This window comes from Hyperoodon ampullatus, assembly GCF_949752795.1.
Source record: "Hyperoodon ampullatus genome assembly, chromosome: 5".
NCBI classification, from domain to species: Eukaryota; Metazoa; Chordata; class Mammalia; order Artiodactyla; family Ziphiidae; genus Hyperoodon; species Hyperoodon ampullatus.
In genome coordinates, this window is record NC_136918.1 from 16,641,065 (window position 1) to 16,667,519 (window position 26,455).

Genomic DNA, 26,455 nt, shown 5'->3' on the forward strand with positions numbered 1-26,455 from the left:
AAAAACAAAAAAAACTCCAGGTTATTGGAACATCAAAAGATTACTGTTAATTAAAGAAAATCAGACATCTCAAGTTAATGAATTTAGTGCTTTTCTGTGTATGGGAAGATGCAAGAGTCTGGGCTTACTGAAATTCCTTTGATATGTACCTTAACTGTCTAGGTCCAGTATCCTGTTTTTTTCCATCCTGAATCTCCTCAGGGTGCACAGCTGGGGGTGTCTGCAGTGGCTTGATGGTTGCAGCATCCTTTGTTTACTGAGAGAGCTGGTGACATTCTTCATCCACCTACTTATTAGGCTTTCTTTGTGACCTAACATAGATGGTCAGTTGTTGTAAATATTCTGTGGTCTCTCAGGGTGTTTTCTATAGGAAAAAAACTGATGTATCTGTGGATTCCATTTATTGATGATACTATTCAGATCTTCTGTACTTTTTATTATTCATCTTCTAACACTGATTCAGTTTTCCACTCATCAATTTTCTTCTTCAGGGCCTTAAACTATTTTTTTTAATTCTGCTTTTGGTTTTGAGGTTTCTTACAGTCCTTCCTTATCTCTTTTATCATCCTTTTCTTCTGCTTGTTGCAAAATATTTTTGGGTGTCGGTTCTTGTTTTGAATCTTTTGTTCGATGTTTTTGCTCTTTCAATTTGTGACATTTTTTCCGTAGTCCCTCGGGTGTTTTGTTTTTTCATTCCTGTTTCTCAAGCAAGACAAGGGAAACGGCTTCGGATATTATCAGTCGGTGCACTGTATCTTCTCCATTAGACTGTTACAGCTTACTCCCTTTTCTTCATTAGAATGTTGCCAGCATCAGAAAGGCGTAGATTTTTGTCTGTTTTGCTTGCTGCTGTATATCTTTAGAGCCTAAAACAGTACCTGTCATCAGGCCATATTTATTGAAAAAGTGAGTACAATCTCATGGTAGTCCACTGGGTTTGGTTCTGACATAACCTATCTTCTCCCTCCTCACTTCCCTTTAAAAATTCCTAACTGGTGTATAGATCAATGTTTTCTGATACTGTTCCTTTCAGGTGGATTTCTACTTGGTTGACCTCTGCTTCAGTTTGGTAGCTTTTAGGCATAGAACGTGATACATGTAAAACTTCAGTTTTGAACATACTCTTCACTCAGTAACCTTCTTGACCTAGCCTCCACCTCTGCTGATGGGGCTAAACTTCCAGAATTCATTGTGTTATTGTCAGTCATCTTCCTGCTGCTCTTATTCGCCAACACACCCTTATTGCTTATCCTGTTGGTGGTTTTCTTTCTTAGATCCCTGGGTTGTCCGTCCCCCCCCCCCGGTACGCGGGCCTCTCACTGCTGTGGCCTCTCCTGTTGCGGAGCACAGGCTCCGGACGCGCAGGCCCAGCGGCCATGGCTCACGGGCCCAGCCGCTCCGCGGCATGTGGGATCTTCCAGGACCAGGGCACGAACCCGCATCCCCTGCATCGGCAGGCGGACTCTCAACCACTGCGCCACCAGATGGGTTTTTTAATCGAGTTCATTCTAATGTCTGAAGTCAGTCTACAACCAACAGGTAAAAGTATAAGACAAACAGGAAAGCAGTAAAGCAGACAAGAGACATATCTAGTTTTGCCATTGAATTAGCATAGAACACAATATGTTTATCAGTCTTTCTAACAAATTATAAAAATGCACCGAGGATGAATTTTATGGTGTGTGAATTATATCTCAATTTTTAAAAATGTATTGAAAGAATAAAAGTGTTGCAGGAAGGGGGGTCCCCTTCCCGAGAGTGGGCTCTTGTCTAACACTTGGAAATGAATTGTCCGAGGAGACACACATGCTGACAAAGCAAGAGACTGTATTGGGAAGGGGCGCCTGGGCGTAGAGCAGGCGGGTAAGGGAATCCAGGAGGACTGCTCTGCCATGTGGCTCGCAGTCTTGGCTTTTATGGTGATGGGTTAGTTTCTGGGTTGTCTCTGGCCAATCATTCAGACTCAGTCCTTCCTGGTGGCGCGTGCAACTGCTCAGCCAAGATGGATTCCAGCGAGGAGGATTCTGGGAGGTTAGTAAGACATGTGGACATGTGTCGTCTCCTCTCTCTTTTTGACCTTTCCCGAATTCTTCCCTTTGGTGGTGGCTTGTTAGTTCGTGTTCCTTACTAGGATCTCCTGTCGTAAAATAACTCATGCACATTGTTACTGTCTTTGCCTGGCCAGGGTGGGCGGTTTCAGTCAGTGTTTCCTCTAACAGAAGCATCAAGTCATGTATGAAATATTTTAAGATGAGACAAAAATTCTTGCAAAATGCAGGTAATTCACCATTTATTGAATGCTTTTATGAAGTCACTTTTACTGAGTGGCTGCCATACCTTATAAATCTGTTGATGAGAAGTGCTTTCCAGAGTAAAGAGATAAAATTCCTTCCCCACAAAGAGCTGAGGAACTTACACAATTTATAAATTCTTTGTGGAGTAGTCTGCAGCAAAATATTTCCTGAAATGTTATGCCAAAGGTATAGGAAAACTAGAAACTAGTGACCTCAAGAATAAGACACAAAGAAGGAAGAGAATAAAAACAGATCATTAATTGAATTTTAGGTTTATCAAATCTTTGGAAAAAACTCTAAGGAAGCCTGAAATTTTTTTTTTTTTTTTTTAATTTTGGCCATACCACATGGTGTGTGGGATCTTAGTTCCCTGACCAGGGATCGAACCGAGCTCCCTACAGTGATAACGCAGAGTCTTAACCACTGGACCACCAGGGAAGTGCCAGGAAGCCTGGAATCTTAGAAGCCATGTTAGGCATATTTTGTATTCATATGCGTTTTTACTATGGTGGCCACTGCGGTGCTCCTAGAGTGAGGCAGCTGGAAGGGAAATCACTTGATTTCATATAATACAGTTCTTAAACCTGATAAGCTCATACCTGTTTAGTGCTGTTTTTCAACTTTTAAAAGCGCTAGGGTCTGTGATACAGAGTGAAGTAAGTCAGAATTAGAAAAACAAATACCATATGCTGATGCATTTATATGGAACTTTAAAAAGCGGTACAGATGAACCTATTTGCAGGGCAGGAATAGAGACAGATGTAGAGAACAAACGTGTGGACAAGGGGGAGGGGGAGGCTGAAGTGGGAGATCGGGATTGACATATATACATTACCATGTGTAAAACATAGCTAGTGGGAACCTGCTGTATAAGCACAGGGAGCTCAGCTTGGTGCTCTGTGATGACCTAGAGGGGTAGAATGGCGGGTGGGGTGGGGCGGGAGGGAGGTCCAAGAGGGAGGGGACATATGTATACATATAGCTGATTCACTTCCTTGTACAGCAGAAACTAACACAACATTGTAAAACAACTATACCTCAATTAAAACAAAACAAAACAAAACAAAGGCTGAGCAAGTTCTGATCTACATTTTGATCTTCATTCAAAGTGTGTGAGTCCTTTTTTTTTAATTGAAGTGTAGTATAGTTGATTTAGTGTTTCAGTTGTACAGCAAAGTGTTTCAGTTAGTTTTTCAGATTCTTTTCCATTATAGGTTATTACAAGATATTGAATATAGTTGCCTGTGCTATACAGTAGGTCCTTGTCTTTTATCTATTTTATATATAGTCGTGGGTATTTGTTAATCCCAAATTCCTAATTTATCCCTCCCCCCACCCCTGCGGTAACCATAAGTTTGTTTTCTATGTCTGTGGGTCTATTTCTGTTTTGTACATAAGTTCATTTGTATCTTTTTTTAGATTCCACATATAAGTGATATATGCTATTTGTCTTTGTCTGGCTTATTCACTTAGTATGATAATCTCTAGGTCCATCCATGTTGCTGCAAATGGAATTATTTCATTCTTTTTTTTTTTTTTTTTTTTTTTTTTTTTTTTTTTTGCGGTAGGCGGGCCTCTCACTGTTGTGGCCTCTCCCCTTGCGGAGCACAGGCTCCGGACGCGCAGGCTCAGCGGCCATGGCTCACGGGCCCAGCCGCTCCGCGGCACGCGGGATCCTCCCAGACCGGGGCACGAACCCGTGTCCCCTGCATCGGCAGGCGGACTCTCAACCACTGCGCCACCAGGGAAGCCCTATTTCATTCTTTTTTATGGCTGAGTAATATTCCACTGTGTATATGTACCACATCTTGTTTATCCATTCATCTGTTGATGAATGTTTAGGTTGCTTCCATGCCTTGGCTGTTGTAAATAGTGCTGCTGTGAACATTGTGTGAGCACTCTTGTTTGTAATTTTTTAAAAAAGCATTTATAAGGTTAGTCTGTTCACCCCTGAATATCTTGTTTCTTGTATGGTTTATAGAGCCCCTTGTTCAGATTTCATTGCTTAAAACACTTAGAGCAGGTAATGCACCAGACAAATGTCTATTACTGCTTCTACTAAACAGAGCAAGGAGAAATAAAGATTACATCTAAACACCCAGTGTTCAGTGATCATTGCACTGTTGGACTGGTCAGTGCTGTTGACAGTTAGAAACCATGGTAAAAATGCCTTCCTGATTTTCTGCATACACCATGGGAGAAATATTAGTTGACATTCTTAGAATGCAAGTAGAGAAACCAGTTTTGAACTGCTTTAAACAACACATTTGGAAATCTGTTTAAAACTACTAAAAGAGTAGTATAGAATCCAAAGGCAGGAATGCATCAGTGCCAGAAGATGGCCTGAAATAGAAAACTGAAAGGTCTGAGAGGACTTCATAAACTTGCTCTGGCTTACAGCTGTATTCTTCTCAGTAAAATATATTTCGTTTTTCTTTTTCTCTTTGAAGATTGATTTATCTCCTCAGTCTTTTTTTTTTTTTTTTTTACTATTTAAAAAATTTATTTATGGTTGCGCTGGGTCTTCTTTGCTGCACGTGGGCTCTCTCTAGTTGCGGCACGCGGAGGGCTATTCTTCATTGAGGTTTGTGGGCTTCTCATTGCAGTGGCTTCTCTTGTTGTGGCACATGGGCTGTAGAGTACGTGGGCTCAGTAGTTGCGACTCGTGGGCTCAGTAGTTGTGGTACATGGGCTTAGTTGCTCTGCGGCGTGTAGGATCTTCCCAGGCCAGGGATCGAACCTGTGTCCCCTGCATTGACAGGCGGTTTCTCAACCACTGTGCCACCAGGGAAGTCCTCCTCAGTACTTTTTTTTTTTTTTTTTTTTTTTGCGGTACATGGGCCTCTCACTGTTGTGGCCTCTCCCGTTGCGGGGTACAGGCTCTGGACGCGCAGGCTCAGCGGCCATGGCTCACAGGCCCAGCCGCTCCACGGCAAGCGGGATCTTCCCGGACTGGGGCACGAACCCGTGTCCCCTGCATCGGCAGGCGGACCCTCAACCACTTCGCCACCAGGGAAGCCCGACTCCTCAGTACTTTTGAAAGATTACCACTCTCCTCTACCTACAACAGCTCTGATTAAATGTTTACCTGTCTGGAGATAGTTACTTTTTTAAATCCCAGTTCTTCATTTTTAGAGAGGAAACTCAAGCCTTGGTGACAGGTTTGCATTTCTGGAACATTAGATATTGGCAAGGGGTTGGGTCTTCTTGTATAAACAGGATCTGATCCTATGTGTGGGTGGGAGGATAATTGGAGGGAGGTTATCGTAAATAAAAGGGGAAGGTAAGTTCAAGAGATGCGAAATCACAAGTATTTAATTCATAACAGTAAATATCTGAGATTTTGCCCCATTTTCCTTTAATAAGGAGATAGGAGAGGTTGGGGTTTGTGACAGACTCAAGTTGATATAAGTAGGCATTTGACTACAATTAGGGGCCGATGTTAGTATAGAAAAGGAAAAGTGGGATGGTTGGCACCATGAATTAGGAGACTGAAACTTGATGGACTTAAAAAAGCACAGAATATATTTGAAATAGCATGGACAAATTGCCTAAATTTCCTTTCTATTCATTACAGAAAGATGATCTAATTTGTATGCAAGTTCTTTCTTTTAGAAAATTAATCTTAGAAAAGTATTGTGTAAAATATTTTAAATTGAACAACTGCAAATTTGACTCCATATAGTAAGATATTTTTGTATTGCAAGAAGGAGATTTGCAAAGTGATTAGGACTTAAATGAAGATTTCTTTTCACAGTTTAATTTACTTCTTAAGGGCCTTTGGTCCAGGGGCAGAAGAAATAGGCAGCAGCTACAACATTTTTAGCATGTTCACATATTTATTCGTTGAAGGTATACTATGAGTTACATAGTTTTACTCACTGACCCAGAAAGAGTGAAAAGTTGAAAGAACTGGGTGTGGTGGTAGAGGTGGAATGATTACTGGCTCCTTACCATGTGTGCCTTTAATTTAACATTTTGCCCACCTTGATAAACAGTAGGTATGTTTTATTTTGGAAAACATCTGTCAGCAGTAGAGATGGCTATTTCAAAACAATTTGAACATTTGGGGAAAATTATTGCATAGGGGAAAAGTTACTTGTTTTTTCTTCACAAGTCTCAAAGCAAATATAGGGAGGAAAGTTTACTAATGCATAAGTAAACTTGCCTACAAATAGGTTGTGTCAGTCTTGTAAACTACTTCATTTTTCAGAAATAAGAAATGTACAGGGTTTTTTTTGTTTTGAGGTATAACACATTAGTTTCAGGTGTACAATGTAGTGACTTGATATTTGTATATATTGCAAAACAATCACCACGATAAGTCCAGTTAACGTCCGTCACCATACATAGTTACATTATTTTTTTCCTTGTGATGAGAACTTTCAAGATCTGCTCTCCTAGCTACTTTCAAATATGAAATACAGTATTATTAATTACAGTCACCATGCTGTACATTATACATCCCCATGACTTTATCATTTTATAACTGGAAATTTGAAGAAAGTTACAGGTTTAAAGTCCTTTTTATATTTCAAGATTATGGGTTGATTCTGTTTGAAATTTGATACAAAGATTTGTGACTTAACTGAGGAGTTGAGACCTGAAGAACCAAGGATAGAGTTAGGCTTCGGAGCATAATACCCAGAAAACTGGGAGACTAGGAGGACTCTGACCTAAAGTGTTGCCTGCATATAGACATACTTTCCTTTACGAAGGATTGGAACTCCCAGAGCAAATATGAGGACTGTTGGGGTCCACAGGCTTAAGTTCACTCAGAGGGAGAATCTATATCTTCATCATGGAAAAACCTCAAGAGATATCTGCTATTTTATGGGTACTTGATTGTGGCTTTGTGGACACAGGGAAGGTTAGCTCTTACATCATCTAACTCTTATTGAGGTTTAATGGAAAGGGCCTAGGATCTCAAATCACAAAGACTGTGTTCTGGTCTCAGCCCTGAATAAGGGCAGGGACCATATGTGAAGTCACTTGATCTCTCGGGGTTTCAATTTTTTCCCCTTCATCTATAAAAAAGGAAATTTCAGCTCAAGGAAATTTCAACTCAAGTTAAGTCTCCAGCTCTCAAATAATGCATTAAAAGTTACCTACTATCATTTTAGATCATCAACTCCATTGTAAACACCGATGCAAACTTAGGCATTGAAATCAGGTGGCATTTCTTGGTTTCAAGGTAGTTAGGCATATAAGTGCTTTACATTTTTTTTTGGTAGTATCTTCAAAACAAAAGCAGCATTAAAATTTTCTTATATAGAAAACAGTTGTGAATCTGACAACAGTAATAATAAAATATTGGGTAAGGTGAATGTTTAGGAAAGATAAGGTGTCTGGAGATTAAGTTCTTTTAAGTATTTAGTTAATAGAGACTTGTCTCCCTTTGCAAAAATTTCATACTTTTTAGGGAATTCATCTTCTGTGAAATTTTCATTCTAAATGTAAAAGAAGTATTACTTGTAAAGAAAGAGTGGTGAGTTTCTTTTTTTTTTTGAAAAGTGAGTTTTCTTACATTGAGATCTACTAATATTTGGACTGGTTCTCTGCCGGAGTCCAGCTCCAGCGAGTCCAGGGATACCCGAGGGATGGATAGCGTCGGCGAAGGAAATAATTCTATTACACTTCTTAAAGTATCAGCATTGCATGTTTCTCTTTCTCATGTCTCTCTTTATTGTTTACAATCACAGGTTTATATATTGTAGTTGATTACATTACCAGGTACCTGACCAAACAATCTTAGCACAATCAAACCTCAAAATATTCTATAAAGATTTTTTTAAAAAAATCCCCTAGTTTCTAGATGTCCTATTAAAATATTTCCCCAAGTTCCCATTAATCACAGGTTATTTCTTAGTAACCAAGCCAAGCAGTTATATGATTATTTTAATTGTAAAAGTTGGAGCTACTTGTTCCTATTTCTCTTCTTTCATGGGCAACCTTTTACAATGGTTCCACAAAAATATTTACAGTATACCCTGCATGCCCTTTCTCGTTGTTTCCTTCAACTGAGACAGTGTTTTCTCCCTCTCCTAGCAACCAATTCTGCTCTAGGCATTTGCTTTTGTATAATTAATCTTCCTTTATAATAGAACCATAAATTTCCTATGTCATCAGGAACTCCGGCCCATGGCCATAACTCCATACTAGAGGGTGTTTTTCATAAAAACATCCCCTTAGTTCCAGGCTCTTAATTCTTTACCCATTTCCCCGGGGCTTTAGTGGGTACTTCCCATTCTGTGGTAGTTTCAGGAGGGGGAGTCCTTAGAGGAATTTTTCTTTCACGTGGAGCAACATTCCCCCAAAATTGCCCCTATATGTAAATTTATTATCATAAAACATAACAACAGAGCTGTAGTCCACCTTCCTGGCATGGCGCTGCCTTGCAGTTTCGCCTTCCATTGCTTCATGACTTTGTCATGGTGCAATGGCTCCAGGATGGCTTCCAACAGTTCTCCCTATCAGGTATAAACTTGTTGCTGATCCCTTGAGTTGGTCTTGGTGGTGGTCGATATTTTTTTCCTTGATGATTGTGGTATTTTTTTCCTTGATGATTGTGATATTTTTTTCCTTGATGATCGTATGATTGACAAAGTTGGCATCTTGGGTTTCACCCTACTGTCTATTACTGATTCTGCTCCCTCCTACCAAGTGGTACCTTCATTGCTTTATATTGTGTTTTTAATGATAGTCATCGTAACAGGTATGAGATGATAACTCATTGTGGTTTTGATTCACATTTCCCTGTTGATTAGGGATGTTGGGCACCTTTTCATCTACCTGTTGGCCATTTGTATGTCATCTTTGTGAAAATGTCTATTCAGCTTCCCTTGCTTTTTTTTTTTTTTTTTTTTTGGATGCACCCAGCTTGCAGGATCTTAGTTCCCCAACCGGGGATTGAACCCAGGCCCCTGCAATTGAAAGCACTGAGTCCTAACCACTGCACTGCCAGGGAATTCCCCCATTTTTTAATTAGGTTATTAATTTTTTGGCTATTGAGTTGTATGAGTTTCTTATATGTTTTAGATAGTAACCCCTTATCAGAGGTTATATTTGCAAGTATTTTCTCCCATTGTGTAGGTTGCCCTTCCTTTCATTTTGTTGATGGTTTCCTTTGATGTGCAGAAGCTTTTTAGTTTGTCATAGTCCCACTTGTTTATTTTTGCTTTTGATGCCTTTGCTTTTGGTGTCAAGGCCAAAAAAAAATCATTGTCAGGACCAGTGTCAAGGAGCTTACTCCCTATGTTTTCTTCTAGGAGTTTTATGGTTTCATGTCTTCTGTTCAACTCTTTAATCTGTTTTGGGTTGATTTTTGTGTGTGGTATAAGATAGTGGTCCAGTTTCATTCTTTGCATGTCCACTTTTCCCAACACCATTTATTAAAGAGACTATCCTTTTCCCATTGTATATTCTTGGCTTCTTTGTTAAAAATGAATTGACCATGTATGTGTGGGTTTATTTCTGGTTTCTGTCTAATTGATCTGTGTGTCTGTCTTTATGCAACTACCATACATACTGTTTTGATTACTGTAGCTTTGTAATATAGTTTGAAATAAGGAAGCATGGTGCCTCCAGCTTTGTTCTTCTTTCTCAAGATTGCTTTGGCTGTTTGGGGTCTTTTCTGGTTTTATACATATTTTAGGTTGTTTGTTCTATTTCTGTGAATAATGTCATTGCAATTTTGATATGGATCGCATTGAATCTGTAAATTGCTTTGGGTAGCATAGACATTTTAAAAATATAAATTCTTCTGATCCACGAACATGAGATATGTTTTCATTTATTTGTGTCTTCAGTTTCTTTCATCAATGTCTTATTAAAGTTTTCAGTGTACTTTTCCCCCCCTGTATATTCATTCTGGTGGCATATCTCCCTTTTCTTGCTGGGGCAACAAATATCATATATCCACAGCCTAGTTATTCAGAGGTTTTAATGAAGGTGATGGGATGCTGTTGACTTAATTTCTGGAGTAATGACATGGAATACTGTCATATTGCTGAAAAGTATCTTCCCAATCTTTGTTTTCCTTTGCAAAATAGAATCAAATCTTAGAGTCAGAAAGGATCTAAGAATTTTTAAAGTTTCTTTTATTGTGATTGAGCAGGCATGTTTGCCTAGTTAAGGGTAGAGTGGGAATAAGAAACAGCGTGTCATGTCTTGTGCCTTGGTATTTTTTTAAGCTTCTTGTGCCCAAATTTTGAAAGTCCCTATTTCAGATAAATAAGAGTTCTTTTCATTTCAGTGTTTATACAGTTGTTGATACCAACAACAAGAACAGAAAAAAAGGCAAAATGATTTGAGAGCTCAGAATATGGTGGATTCTCTGAATAGGTATTTGCTCCTCTCCAACAGTAACCCAAATCTATAAAGTTTAATGTTCTAATAGAAGGATTTACTTGAAGGGAAGATAACTTAAATATGTGAAATCTATGAAAAAAAGTTCATGTATCCAGCATCAATCATTATTAGTTTGTGACTGTTCTTGAGAAACATTTTTAATCTTGGTAATAATTTTTAGGCTTTGTATAACTACAAAATAAATCTAGTCATATTCGAAATGACTTAATGGAAGCACTTTCATTTTTCTGCAGTGTTTCCTGAGGTTATAGGCGGGTGTTTGAGGAGTACATGCGGGTTATTAGCCAGCGGTACCCAGACATCCGCATTGAAGGAGAGAATTACCTCCCCCAACCAATATATAGGTAAGTAAATTTCTGTAGTTTATAAAGGAATTTTTTAACTGAATTCTTTCACATTTGTAAATAAACTTTTGTGAATTGGTTCAATTAACTTTCCTTGGTTATTATAATTTCTTAGTTGGTTATAATTTACAGAGAACAGTTTTATAAATAGCAAGTTTATTTGATCCAAATATGGAAGAATTTTTCTGTAACAAGGAATAGAGGAAGATCATTTCAGAGATGGCAGCCCTTCTAAAGATGTGTTTTCTTATGTAATTTTTATTGTGGCCGTAGATCAGGAACTCCTACATTTTTATAGAAAGTCAGTGGTACAAAATTCTGTACTGTTAAAATAGTATTTTTAAAGGCCAATGCTCTATAGTTTTTTTTTTTTTTTTTTTTTTTTTTTTTTTTTAAATTTTATTTTTATTTTTTATTTAGGGCTGTGTTGGGTCTTCGTTTCTGTGTGAGGGCTTTCTCTAGTTGTGGCAAGCGGGGGCCACTCTTCATTGCGGTGCGCGGGCCTCTCACTATCGTGGCCTCTCTTGTTGTGGAGCACAGGCTCCAGACGCGCAGGCTCAGTAGTTGTGGCGCACGGGCCTAGTTGCTCTGTGGCATGTGGGATCTTCCCAGACCAGGGCTCGAACCCGTGTCCCCTGCATTAGCAGGCAGACTCTCAACCACTGCGCCACCAGGGAAGCCCCGCTCTATAGTTTTATAAGTTAATTTTTGATTGATTCAAAAGATGTTAAACATTTTTGTTTTAAAACTGTGCAATAAAATTTAGTTACTAGTATTTTCCTAGTATAATTGGCAATTTTTAGATTTGGTGTTTAGAAAATGTCTATACACATAGACTTGAGTTATAGAAATTTTGAAGTAGATGAGAAATTGCAGCTTCTGATGAATTTCCTTCTTTTCTTTTAATAGACACATAGCATCTTTCCTGTCAGTCTTCAAGCTAGTGTTAATAGGCTTAATAATTGTTGGCAAGGATCCTTTTGCTTTCTTTGGCATGCAAGCGCCTAGCATCTGGCAGTGGGGCCAAGAAAACAAGGTATGTAATGTAATAGCTTTGGTAGCTGTAGGTTCTTAGTTGTCAGTGAGATATTTTAATGGATTCTTCTTCTTTCTTTTTTTTTTTTAAGTACTTTTTGCTAATTCAACTTAAACCACTTTATTTCTGGGCAAAGCACTTAACCTCCTTTAGCCTTAGTCTCCATATTTATATATTAAGAATGATTAGGTCTTACCTTTTTATTATTTGAAGGACAGAGAGGTGTTACTTTAGTAGAACCTGGGCACAAAATAATTTAATACCTGATTTTGATTATATAAGTTGGGCAAAACAATATATATACATAATGTAGGCCTTTTATACCAACTAATATGGGTATGAATAGGTTTATTCATGTTAAAAATGGGATTTCCACCAGTTTATTCTTATCAAAATTTTCTGTTTTTATTATTTGTTCTTTGACTTTTCTGTTCATGGGTAACCTAAAGCAGATTACCTGAAACAATCAATATAAATATACATAAGAATCTTGTGCTATTTATTTTATTCTTTGTAGGGCCTTGCTGCATCATATACTCTTTCCAGATCTCTCATCTGTTTTAGTTAAAACCATCTTTTCTGGAGGGTCTACCTTTCTGCTGTGAGAAATGGGAATAATTTCTCTCTTGAATGAGATTGCTTAGGTTTCCTTCTAATAAGTATTCTCTTTTGGATTCCTCTGTCTGGTCTTATCCTTTAGTTCTAGGCTGAGACTACCTTTAGCCAATTCCTAACATAGCTGTACTTCTTTTTCTTAGGGAATCACTTATTTCCAGTCACAGGCAAGGCTTCTTAACATAAACATCCTCAGGTGCTACCTCTAATTCAGATGTGTCTCTACTCTGTTATTAACAAAATATTGATTTATATAGGATTAAGAATTAGAAATTAAGTACTTACTGATAATGTTTTGTGCTATATTTGCTCATTCTGTTGATTCTAAATTGTCTTTAGTGCATTTTACTTCTTTAGACTTATAACATTATCATTCTACTGTGGGAGAGGATACTTGAAGGCTGTAGCTTTCGTGACACTTACTTGGGTATTGTTCTCATGAAAGTAGACTTTGTGCCCAAATGCTAGGATAACTTCTATGAAATCAAAGCCCACCTAGCTCAAGTGGGGTTAGGGGAAATCTCCTTCTCATCTGCTATAGGCATTTTGATTTATTTTTCTGAAACAGCTGGCTGTGAGTTGACATCCTCACTACGTCCTGCTTTTGGGTGATTTTGTTAAATTGAAACTTCTGTTCAACAGGAGCCTCTGATCTTTTGGGACAGTATAGATTTGCCTTTAAAAGGTCAATGAATGTAACTTAATATGCTAGTGCTTTCTAACCTACATTTTTTTAGTTTGACTTAAAATGATTTGTTTGGAACACGGACAGGTTGCGTTGAATTGTGGAGTTGCTGGTTATTGCATCACTAGTCTCTTGTGAGTTCATACATTATATTATAAAAATTCTAAAATGAACCTTTCTTATGCTGGTATTCTTTTGTTTAACTTATTAAGGCTATTATGAGATTTCTAGAAATTTTATTTAGGAATAACATATGTAATTTCTTCAGAATGTATAGAGCTGTGAATTAACGTTGCAATTTTCTGTGTACACTATCTGAATATATGGAGTAGCAGTAATAATTTGTATAGAAACTTAAAGTAGATTTAAAAAGAGCAATTACCAAATAAAAATGAGACTATTTAAAGGCTTACTTAATTTGTCATGTTGTTTTGATTTGAAAATGACTTACCTATTGTACTTAATTGTATTTTCTTTTAGGTCTATGCATGTATGATGGTCTTTTTCTTGAGCAACATGATTGAGAACCAGTGTATGTCAACAGGTGCATTTGAGATAACTTTGAATGGTAGGTTCTGAATAGTTTGCATTCTGTGATAGATGTTAAATGATTTATTATAAGCATCAGGCTTTTCCATTTTTCATAATATGCTAAATTATCTCTTTACATGGTCCTCACCTACTCCCGTGGCGTTAGAATAACATCTATATGATGACCCTTAAATGTATAGCTCTGGAGAGCTCTAGACCTCTCTTCTAGGTGTTATAGCCAGGAATCCTGAACATTACCTACTCCCAAACTGTTGATTACCTCAGCTTCCTGCAGTTCTTTTATACTCCAGTTTGCTCCTTCCCTGACATTTCTCACTTACTTAAGGGCACCATTATCATTCTTCCCAGTTGCCCATGTCAGAAACCTAGGATAACATCCTAGATTTCTCCCTTACTCTCCATATCTAATGGATTACCAGTTTTTCTCAATTCTACTTTTTACAGTTTTCAGAAATCGTCTATTTATCTTCATTGCTAACCACCTGAATCCAAGCTACAATTATCTTGCTACTCTCTAACATATTCTCTAAACCAGAGGTTGGCAAATATGGCCTATGAGCTAACAGTGGCTTTACAATTTTAAAATTTCTTTATATTAAAATTTTTTTTATTCAAGTATAGTTCATTTATAATATCATGTAGGTTTCAGGTATACAGCACAGTGATTCAGATTCTTTTCAGGTTCTTTTCCCTTATAGGTTATTACATAATATTGCGTATAGTTCCCTGTGCTGTATAGTAGGTCCTTGTTGGTTATTTATTTTATAGAAAGCAGTATGTATATGTCAATCCCAGCCTCCTAATTTATTCTTCTTCCCACCCCCCTAATTTATCCTTCTTCCCACCCCCGTTTCCCCTTTGGTAACCATAAGTTTGTTTTCTGTGTCTGTGAGTCTCTTTCTGTTTTGGAAATAAGTTCATTTGTGTCTTTTTTTAAGATTCCACATATAAGTGATATCATATGATATTTGTCTTTCTCTGTCTGGCTTACTTCACTTAGTATGATAATCTCTAGGTACATCCATGTTGCTGGGTGGCTCTTACCCTTTTTTTTTTTTTTTTTTTTTTTTGGCCAAGCCACACAGCTTTCTTGATCTTAGTTCCCGGACCAGGGATTGAACCTGGGCTCCAGCAGTGAAAGTACCAAGTCCTAACCACTGGACCACCAGGGAATTCCCTCATATTTTTTAATGGTTAAAAAAATCAAAAATACTTTGTGATGTGGAAATTATATGACATTCAGACTTGAGTATTCATACCTAGAGTTTTGAGTTTCATCACTGAAAAATTTGTGGAAATATATCTCCCTGGTTTTATAAGTACCTATATGGTATCCTTGATTTTGCTTCTTGGTATGTAAAGCCTAAAATATATACTATCTGGCTTCTTACAGAAAAATTTGCTGACAGCTGCTCCAACACTTGAGTCATTTAAAAGAAATTTTTTTTGCGGTACACGGGCCTCTCACTGTTGTGGCCTCTCCCATTGCGGAGCACAGGCTCCGGATGCGCAGGCTCCGGACATGCAGGCTCAGCGGCCATGGCTCATGGGCCCAGCCGCTCCGCAGCATGTGGGATCTTCCCAGACCGGGGCACGAACCCGTGTCCCCTGCATCGGCAGGCGGACTCTCAACCACTGCGCCACCAGGGAAGCCCTAAAAGAAAATTTTTTTAATGCACATTTCATCTTGTTGCTTCACTCCCTCAAATTTATTAAATGGCTTTATTTTGTTCTCAAGATAAAGACCAGAACATTTAACATGGACAAAAGGCCCTGAATGATGAAGCCTAGGCATGGGCAAACCATAGCCCTGTGGACCGTGTCCTCTGCTACCTGCTTGGTGAATAAAGTTTTATTGGAACACAGCCATGCCCATTCATATATCTATTGCCTGTTACTGCTTTCAGGCTACAATGAATATTAAGTAGCTGGGACAGACTATACATCTTCTTGAGCTGAAAATGCTTACTTTATAGTTTCTTGATCCCTGATCTAATCCCTGCCAACCTTTCCAGCCTCCCTTGTACCACTCTTCTATATTTCAGCTTTCACGTTTAATAATATCTCCCAATTTTAATAATCTCTCTTTTAATAATAGTAAGTACAAAGGCTCCTTCCCAGCCTCTCATATGTCCCTCTCATAGCATCTTCTATTTTTGACTTTTAGTATACAAATGTGATTTTGTAGCTATTTATATAGTTCCTCTTATATTTCCCCTACTAGAATGTAAACTCCATGAAAGCAAGAAGCTGAATTCTATCTCCAGCTGTGTGCATAGACAGTACATGTTTATAGAATGAATGTCTATTATAGAATCATCTTTAATTTGGAAGGGGTGGTACCATTTATTTTTATAGATGTACCTGTGTGGTCTAAGCTGGAATCTGGTCACCTTCCATCCATGCAACAGCTTGTTCAAATTCTTGACAATGAAATGAAGCTCAATGTGCATATGGATTCAATCCCACACCATCGATCATAGCCCCACCTATCAGCACTGAAAACTCTTCTGTAAGTAGTTTAAAAATACAGTAACTATGTATAGGTATCAGTTAATTGTCATGAATCAGCAAGATATTTCATATATTAGCATAATAGATATAGATATATATAATAATAGATATTGCATATATTGTCAGTTGAGTTTCCAACTTAAGATTTAACAGATGGTTGTCTTCTTCATTAAAATTTATAAATAACCAAGAGAGTTTGGATCTGCTAAAATAAAGTAAGGTTGTACTATTAATTTTATGTTTAAGGCTTAATAATTGGGCCTATAACATTTTTTTTTTGACTTGTGAACTTCTAATGGCCAGAATCATATACTGTACATATATTGTACATATATACCCTCTCCTTACCTTCAAATAACTAGTTCCTAAAACTATGCAAATTCTTTTCACATGCTCAAGATAGAAAATTTATAAGCAAATGTGGGTGAACACAGAGAGGTGCAAGTTAGTTAATTTTGTTTAACAGAGATGTTCTCACTTCTTTTCTGATCAATGAGTGGATTTTACGAGAGTGAATTTTGAAACAAAATATTTTTTCTGTGTGTCTTTCAGACATTAAGGGATTTTTGCAAGAGCAGCGTTGACTGACATTATGAAGGCCTGTACTGAAGACAGCAAGCTGTTAGTACAGACCAGATGCTTTCTTGGCAGGCTCGTTGTACCTCTTGGAAAACCTCAATGCAAGGCAGTTTTTCAGTGCTGGCACATTTTGGAATTCTGCACATTCGTGGAGTGCAATAATACTGTATAGTTTTTTTTTTCTTCCCCAAGTCCACTCGGTTAATAGTTTTTTAAAAAAATGCAGACATTACTACTTTCACTTCTTTTTTCTCGGTCATATTTGAAAAAGTAGAAAATTGAGTTGCAATTTGATTTTTTTTTCAAAGATGTCTATTAAGTCTGTTGTGATTTTGTATGAATTTTCCTTTTTTATAGTTTAAAATTGATCGTTTTGGGACTAGAGCTGAAGTTCCCAAATACTTTATAAGAGTTTATCAGACATCTCTAATTTGGTCATGTCCAATTTATATAGTTTTCAAAATACTGCAGATTGTGAACAGCACATTATATAAGATTATGGGGGGAAATCCTATATCCAGAGTACTCTACCAATTTGTGTATGTGTGTGTGTGTGTGTGTGTGATTACCAGAGAACTACTAAAAGACCAACCACTTTTTAAATCCTGTTAATGTAGTTCAAGTGTCCTGCCTTGACCAATTTAATGAGTTGATTAACTGGGCCTTTATACTTAACTCAATAAAAAACTAAGCAGATGTAAGTTAAATAAAAAGTTTGAGTTTATTGCCCAGCGTACCTATTAACATTATATTTAACAGTTGTCTGCAAAGTTTTGTTTTTGACTCAACAGAGAATTTCCTACGGGACACACTTTAGATTCACACACAAATAATAGGTCATTTACCATTTTTAGGATAATTGAAACTTGTCTCACTAAAGAAAGGTTAGTTGAACCTCTTTACAACATTAATATTAAGTAAATGGAGATCACTTGTCTAATAATTTAACTTGTCTAACATCATATCAGAATTTTATTATATTTGAGGGACAAAATTGAAAAGTTTTTTATTCAGTGAATTTAATATCTTTCCAGAGTTCTAAAAGGTAGTTTTTTTTGAAGCTTAAATTGATAAAGACTATAAGAGTAATTTAGCAGAAATAGGACAATAATGTAGAAAAATAGTCATATAGCAACAGTCATAACATACTTCATCTTCCCTGTAGGAATAAAAGTGGTAGGTCTAGATTTGTTAGTGGAAGTAAAGGGATTTATGGAAAAGTAATGAGATAATTCAGTATTGAGTCCACCAAACACTTAGCACAATCTTATACTTCATTTGTCAGTGAATATTTGTTGAAATGCATGTCTGGTAATTATCATGATTGTGACAGCCTCAAGGTGGAACATACTGTAGTCTCTAGCTGAAAAGAAATTAACCTAATAATTCACTGCAGAAAATTGATTAAATGCCTTATCCTTTTAATTAAGGCTGCAGAACTGTTAACCTAAGATTGTACAGTGGCAAGAGTCTATACAATTTAAGCTAGAGGTTACTTAGAGATTGTTATTCAGGTGTAATAGCATTTTGTTATCTTTGACTAGGGCTTAAAACTTTGTTAACTTGATTTGTACCAGCCCAAACTTCCTTCTGCAAGTTGAACACACTGCTGAGTGTGTGTAGGGTCTTTCTTCAGCGACAGACATTCCACCAGTGACAGTTAACCTTTTGATATTTAGACCTTCGAGACTTGTCTTGGATATTCCCATGTATCTGACAGGCCACCCATCAAGAATTTAAGATTTAATTCTAATTTTTTCCATGTTTGCCTTGGGTGAATAACTTATCCTTTGGAGAATAGCTTTAAGTGGCTAGGTCATTGATAAAACTCAACTATTTTGTTCATGCCCATTCCAATATTATTTTATGTTTGGCCATATTTAAATCTAAGATTATATGGAGTCTAGTGAAAAAATTAGTGGGAAGTGTGAATGTAAAAAAGAAAAACATGAAAAAATGGAAAGTTAGAAAGCTATTTAGAATGTGGCTTTATTATATTCCTAACATTTCAAAATTTATTACATAGTTGGTTACAAATTAGTGTGGTTGTGTAGTTTATAAATGTTTATGTACTCTGTTAATTAGAAGACCATAGAACATGACAGCAGGTTGGCTACTGTTATTGGGGTTTTTACCATAGTTGCTATTGTGGAAGAGATTACATGTTAGATTAATAAAACAATGTTGGCAAAACATGGCTTCATACCTCAGCATCAAAATGTGCAAGACACATATGCTTTCAGAATATAAATGCATTATTAACTCACGGCACTGAGATCAGTGGCAGCAGTTGATCAGCCTTTACCACTATCAGAACATAACAGCATCCTAATGATGATTCTTATTTTGAATGTTATTAGCTGGGGACCTTGATTGGTTGGCATTTTATTGTCATGATTTTAACTAATATAGATGAAAAGGAAATAGCCTACAGAATTTTAAAGCATGATTTAATATTTCATACTAAGACTTAAAAAAATCTTTTTTGAGAGAAACATGAGGAATTGTAGAGTCTGGGGGCTTATCTTTAAAGCATTGTGAAAATAAACTTTTATTAAGCTGATATGAAAGGAACCCCTCCTTTCTGGAACTGAATCTGTGCTAGAGCCCTTTATATGATACCTGTATTTAGGAAATTTTATGTTGTAAAAATTGTTGTCATCAAGTACTGTTTTCTAGTGGTTTCTTAACCCAACCAGTGCTACATCCCCCTCTCCTCCTCCCAGTCCGGCACTCCCAGCATTACCACTCTGGGGCCTTAAACTACTTCTTGAGGCTTACGGTCCAGTTTCGTGTGCTTCAGTGTTACCTGAAATTTCAACAGTTCTGTGCTGGGGTGGAGCAAAGAGGAGCCGTTTACATTATTGACCTTCTTTACCCCCAACCTCCAGAATCCCTGAGGAAAGTCATACTAGCATCCCCAAATCTGGATAGAAATAAAATGAGGACTTCTCTTGACTGATATAGACAGTTTAACAATCTCAGAAGAGAAAGCAGAAGTTCAGATATTTTTCTTAAATCCAGCTGAGCCTTTTCCCTCACAGTCCCAGGCTCCTTTTCCCTAGGCTTAAAAAAGCAAATAGAAGCAGACCCAGATCTGAACTGTATCTTGAAGAAAAATAGAAATCGGTCTCATGTACAGTGGGAAGAGTGTTAAGTCACCCATTCTTTGTCAAGGCTTGTAGAATGTCTTCTGTTGCCTTTGTTAAGCATGAGCAAAATAAAAAGAAACAACATGATATCTAGGCAAACGTGTAACAGTAGTGGTTTTAAAAGTTTAGTGTGCCTACGAATCATTAGGATAAATTACTGGATCCCATCCCTAGAGATTCTGATTCATTTGGTCTGAGAGGGGTCCATATAATTTGCACTTTAGCCCAGCTTCCAGATAATGCTGATGCTGTCAGTTTGAGGTCCACACTGAGGAGCACTGTACCATCATAGGTCAGAGTGCAAAAGACTCGGGACACTCTGGAGGGAAATGTAGCTCGTGGAACAGAAGAAAATTTTGCATATTTGCTTCACATTTATGGAATGACTTAATACCAACAAGAAATTCAGTAAAATGAGAACCCAAAAGAAGAAACAGAATGAGATGAGAGGGAGATTGTTTCCAAGAAAACAAATTGAGGACTTAATTGTCTCAATCTGTTTTATCAGTGCAACATATGTTATCCTTTGGTGGGTTAGTATGTTAAAACTTTTGGGGTGGGTATTTTAAAAGGAAATGTTAAATCTTTGAGTGTAAAATAACTGATTTGAATTGCCAGGTTTTCTCAAAGTGGGCAGCATGCCTGCATTAATCTTTATAATGACAAGTCATCTTGATTTTCACGTCAAACAAATTATTTAAATTCTTACTGTTCTCAGTAGGGAAAATGCATACTTTAGTTTTATTTTAGTAACCATAATAGAATTCTTTATATCACTGGGGAAATCCAATCTGAACTTAATTAAGCCCACCAAGAGTAAAGGATTTACTTTCACTTAACTGAAAAATCCAAGGTAAAGTTGGCCTCATTTCTCCATGAGCCTCCACCATAATTGGGGAGAGGATTGTGGGGGGCTGGGGAGGATGGGAGAGGAATCAGAACACTTTGGTGTAACTTGGGATTACATTCGTATCTTTGGATTCTGTTTCTCACTTGATATCCACGAATAATTTTGTCATGTTAGTTCTACCTTTTCTCTAATTATTGACTTTACTCCCTCCACCCAACCTCCTTCCTATTCAGGATCATAACTGTTTAAGACAAGTTTATGGCTTTGTGGTTATAAGCTGCTGAGACCAAGTGCTTAGCTATCTGGGAATTATCTGGAGCCAGCACTGGGTCGCTTGGCTTGGTTAGTAAAGTGTTAGAACCTGGCAGGCAGGTTGCTACCAGTACTCCCTGGGGCCACTGGCTATACTCATTTACTTTGTGTACTAGCAACTCTTACTAGAGGAAAAAACAATTACTGTTCTTGTTTATTCTTGAGTTGCTAAGAGCAGGTCTGTTTGCGGGGAAGTGTACTGATGACATTTCCTCCTAAATATATTTTTTTTAATGTATTAGAAAATGCTGCTGCATTTCATCTTTTAATAGTCCATAGGCTCTTGTGATGAGACACTTTTTAAGGTATTAAAATATATAATGTATTTAAACAGTAGGTAAGTTATCAGTGTGATTCTGCTAGTAAAATTCTATATTATTCAGAACTATGGAAATTTGGTGTTGCAAAAGATTTTTGAGATTTACTTCAGAATTCTAAAGAAAAGACTAGGGGTTAAGTATCTTGCCCTGATTCCTATAGCATGTGGCAATGCTAAAATGAAAGGAAAACAAAACCCTATACTGTTGGTGGGGCTTGGGGAAGGAGGAGAAAAGCAAAGAGAGCTTCGTCAGAAATTACTCCTGGTGGGAAGAGAAGAGACCAGTAACAAAGCAAACTTAAAAATTTAATCTCAGTTTCACTTCACAACTGTTTATTTACTTTTACTTTAGTTATGGTGTGGAATTTTTCACTTCAACTAAACTGAAAATAAAAGGCGACGGAGTGCAGGGTACCCCAGAAGAAGAGAAGGCAAGTTCCACTAAAGTAGGGCTTCTCAACGTTTGTGCTGAAGCACAAGTCTGCCTGGGACTACGGCTTGATGTGACCCTTTGCAAAAATTTTGCCAAATAGTTATTTTAAAATTCATGCAAGAGGGCTTCCCTGGTGGCGCAGTGGTTGAGAGTCCGCCTGCCGATGCAGGGGACACGGGTTCGTGCCCCGGTCTGGGAAGATCCCACATGCCGCGGAGCGGCTGGGCCCGTGAGCCATGGCCGCTGAGCCTGCGCGTCCGGAGCCTGTGCTCCGCAACGGGAGAGGCCACAACAGTGAGAGGCCCGCATTACCACACACAAAAAAAATAAAATTTAAAATTCATGCAAGAAATTTGCTCCAAATTGTTCATGTTGTTTTTAACATAAAAATTTTGTTTTATTGTACTTAATAACTCCCTAAATCTTCAAGCAAAATTCATATTCCAGGAAACCGTTTCTCCTGAGACTGTGTGTAATCCCTGCTCCATTTGCTTATTTTTCTTGGTGTGGGTGTGTGTGTGCTTGTTTGTACACACCATCTTAGGAAACGTGGAGTGACCTACATTATAGTCATTTCCTTTAAATGTACATAAAGTTTATATATAATCTGCACTAAAGCTTTGCACTTAGGAATTACTACAATAACTGACGAGGATGTTTTCCAGGAAATTTGTATCCAGAAGATGCATGTGGGAAGATAATGTGAGAAGCATAACTGTGAGTTTTAAAATGTTAAATAGAGTTACAATACCAAAAAACTAAATACTGTCTAGAGTAAAGTAATGACAGACATGCTGATAACATAAGCCTCTGGAAGTATTGAGGAAGGCTAAAATGGTGGTTTTATAAATGTTGCCTATGCATGAGTGGATGGATGGATGAATGAATGGATTTGGTTAAGGCAGTGGTTCGCAGCTGGGGGTTTTACCCTCTAGTGGACACTGATGCTGAGACTTTTTTTTAAAGCCTCTGTTTTATTTGCTTTATTATTATTTTTTAAACATCTTTATTGGAGTATAATTGCTTTACAATGGTGTGTTAGTTTCTGCTGTATAACAAAGTGATTCAGCTATACGTATACATATATCCCCATATCCCCTCCCTCTTGTGCCTCCCTCCCACCCTCCCTATCCCACCCCTCTAAGGTAGTTGCAAAGCACCGAGCTGATCTCCCTGTGCTATGCAGCTGCTTCCCACTAGCTATCTATTTTACATTTGGTAGTGTATATGTGTCAGTGTTACTCTCTCACTTCCTCCCAGTTTACCCTTCTCCCTCCCCGTGTTCTCAAGTCCATTCTCTACGTGGTGATGAGATATTTTTGACCCTGGGAGGGACCCTGTAATTCCCTCCTGGGAGGGTGGGGTGTGTTGCTCCTGGCGTATAGCTGGTAGAGCCAGAGATGTTGTGAAACATCCCACAGTGTCCAAGACAGCTTGCTACAACAAAGGTCCAAAATGTTAGTAGGGCAGCTGTTGAGAACTCTGGGTTAGGAGAGTTGGAGGAGGGTGGTGGGAAAGGAGAAGAAAAAGACTGAGAGACAGAGACCAGTGGACCAACACATGCTCATGCAGAGAGGTTCCTGGAATGGAGCCTGGGAACCACTGCCTTTAGCTGGGACCTGGGGGGGAAGGAGGGCGGAAAAACTGATCAGCCTCCGGGGGGTGGGAGAGGGCGGCTCTTTTCTAGCCAGGCCTGAAAGGATTTGCTATTAAGGAGGCCTGATGTGGTTTCAAAGGGTCTCCTTTGCCCCCCTGGGTAGTTTTTCCATATTTAAATTCCAAATTACTTCAACAGAGGAAGGCTTTCATTCCAATAATGAAATAAAAAGCTAAATTGAAGGTGACATTTTTGTGGGAGAGACTGTCAGTGTAACAGGCCAACAAAGAGAGATGGCTCTTATTAAATCCTTTCTGTTTTTGATTAGGGAAAGGAGAGAAGAACTTTGAGGGCTTGAGGTTGGTAGTGGGTCAGAGCAGAGCACAGAAGGGTACATAAAGAAGAGGCTTCACAGTGTTTCTTAGGGAAGTTCCTATTTTCTTGGAATGTGTGTGGGAAAGTGAAGCTACATGATCAGAAGCAACTTTGAAATAAATAACTTTTAAAAAGTGACATTGGTGTAGGAATATTTTTTCCCCTTGAGACATTTGTATTAATGAGTTGGATGTTATGGGCTTCCTTGGTGGCGCAGTGGTTGAGAGTCCGCCTGCCGATGCAGGGGACACGGGTTCGTGCCCCGGTCTGGGAGGATCCCACATGCCGCGGAGCGGCTTGGCCCATGAGCCATGGCCATTGAGCCTGCGTGTCCGGAGCCTGTGCTCCGCAACGGGAGAGGCCACAACAGTGAGAGGCCCACATACCGCAAAAAAAAAAAAAAAAAAAAAAAAAAAAAAAAAAAAAAAGAGAGATGGCTCTTATTAAATCCTTTCTGTTTTTGATTAGGGAAAGGAGAGAAGAACTTTGAGGGCTTGAGGTTGGTAGTGGGTCAGAGCAGAGCACAGAAGGGTACATAAAGAAGAGGCTTCACAGTGTTTCTTAGGGAAGTTCCTATTTTCTTGGAATGTGTGTGGGAAAGTGAAGCTACATGATCAGAAGCAACTTTGAAATAAATAACTTTTAAAAAGTGACATTGGTGTAGGAATATTTTTTCCCCTTGAGACATTTGTATTAATGAGTTGGATGTTAAAAGATGATTAACATTCCAGACTGGTAGAGTCCAGCAGTGGCTTCCAACAATTAAAATAACCTGTGTTTAAATTCTCCAGGCTTCCACCTTTCCTTAGGCTGACTGAGGGGGGAAAAATAGCTTTGGAGTCTGCACCGAGGGACAAGCAGATCCACAACTTGAAAGTCAGTCGTGTTCTTGGAATATTCCAACTTCAGAATAATGTTACCATTTAGCTTCTTACAAGCATGTTTTTTAAATATATATAAAAATTTATTTATTTATTTATGGCTGCATTGGGTCTTCGTTGCTGTGTGTGGGCTTTCTCTAGTTGTGGTGACGGGGGGCTACTCTTCCTTGCGGTGCGTGGGCTTCTCATTGCAGTGGCTTCTCTTGTGGCAGAGCACAGGCTCAGGCGTGTGGGCTTCAGTAGTTGTGGCACGTGGGCTCCAGCAGTTGTGTCTCGCGGGCTCTAGAGCGCAGGCTCAGTAGTTGCGGTGCACGGGCTTAGTTGCTCTGCGGTATGTGGGATCTTCCCGGACCAGGGCTCGAACCCGTGTCCCCTGCATTGGCAGGCGATTCTTAACCACTGCGACACCAGGGAAGCCCTGCGTGTTTCGAGGGGTTTCTTTGTGCCAGGTAATGTGGAGGATAACAATTGTGAAGACGTCTACTACAATTGCTGCATTCAAGGAGCTTATAGTTTAGTTAAACACAGCACAACATAATAAGACCTCGTAAAAGAAACCTAACAAAGCGGGCTACAGAAGCAGAGGGTGGGGCAGTGGCTCTAAGCCCTTGAATATAGAATTTTTGATAGATGGGGGAGGGGGGTTGGGAAGGCACAGAGGAACGAACAGCGTTTTAGAGATGGAAAAGGGCACAAAGGCACAGGGTCTTTGTGCTCATCGCTGTAAGGGGAGGACCATAGAGGAGAAGTGTCTGGGAGGGGGTGGGTGAAAGAGCGGTGGGTGATGTGCTGGGAAATAGGCTGGAAAGGTAGGGTGGGGAAAGATGATTGAGGGCACTGAGAACTGAGGAATTGGGCTGCATACTATGGATGATACAGCCAAGGAAGGTTTTTGTGCACATGAGTAGTAGGATCCGATCTGGGTTTTGAGGTGATTTGGCTGTAGAGAGGATATGGGGGGCAGGAGTGGAGGGGAGGCAGAGGCTCTAACAAAAATATTATTCTGGCATCCTCATAGCATCTCTTCAGATATTTTTGACCTTGGAGATAACACACATGTGCGTGCGTGCACACACCCACACGCACACACACACACACACTGATTTATTCAATTAAAAATCAGTGTCAGCTTCTGTGGTCATAGTCCCTTTATATTCGAGAGTTTTCTTTTACTTTAAGGTTTGGGTTCATGATAAAATTTACATTCCCTTAGAATTATCCTCCTTAAATCTAAAGTCTCATGTTTACAATTTAACTTTTAACCCTTGGGTATCATTTAAATTTCTCTTTGTATCTATTTTCTGCTTATTGACTAAGGAGCCTCCCTTTTTGTCCTGAGAGCATGAAATTCACTGTAATTAAAGTGTCTAGTGGATTAGTGTGATTATTGTGGGGTTTTATAACATCTTTGTTGTAGTATAATTGCTTTACAACGGTGTGCTAGTTTCTGCTTTATAACAAACTGAATCAGTTTTACATATACATATGTTCCCATATCTCTTCCCTCTTGCGTCTCCCTCCCTCCCATCCTCCCTATCCCACCCCTC

At 38.5% G+C, this 26,455-nt stretch overlaps 1 protein-coding gene across 1 annotated transcript in view; it reads left to right on the forward strand.

Moving 5' to 3' along the window:
- Positions 1–22,393, forward strand: part of SELENOT (selenoprotein T) — a 32,706-nt gene extending 10,313 nt beyond the window's left edge. The window contains 6 exon segments of the mRNA XM_079705333.1: positions 10,898–10,904; positions 10,908–11,008; positions 11,918–12,044; positions 13,825–13,912; positions 16,255–16,408; positions 21,975–22,393. Coding sequence (XP_079561459.1) covers positions 10,898–10,904; positions 10,908–11,008; positions 11,918–12,044; positions 13,825–13,912; positions 16,255–16,379 — 448 coding nt within the window. The 3' untranslated portion in view covers positions 16,380–16,408; positions 21,975–22,393.
- The last annotated feature ends 4,062 nt before the right edge of the window (positions 22,394–26,455 follow it).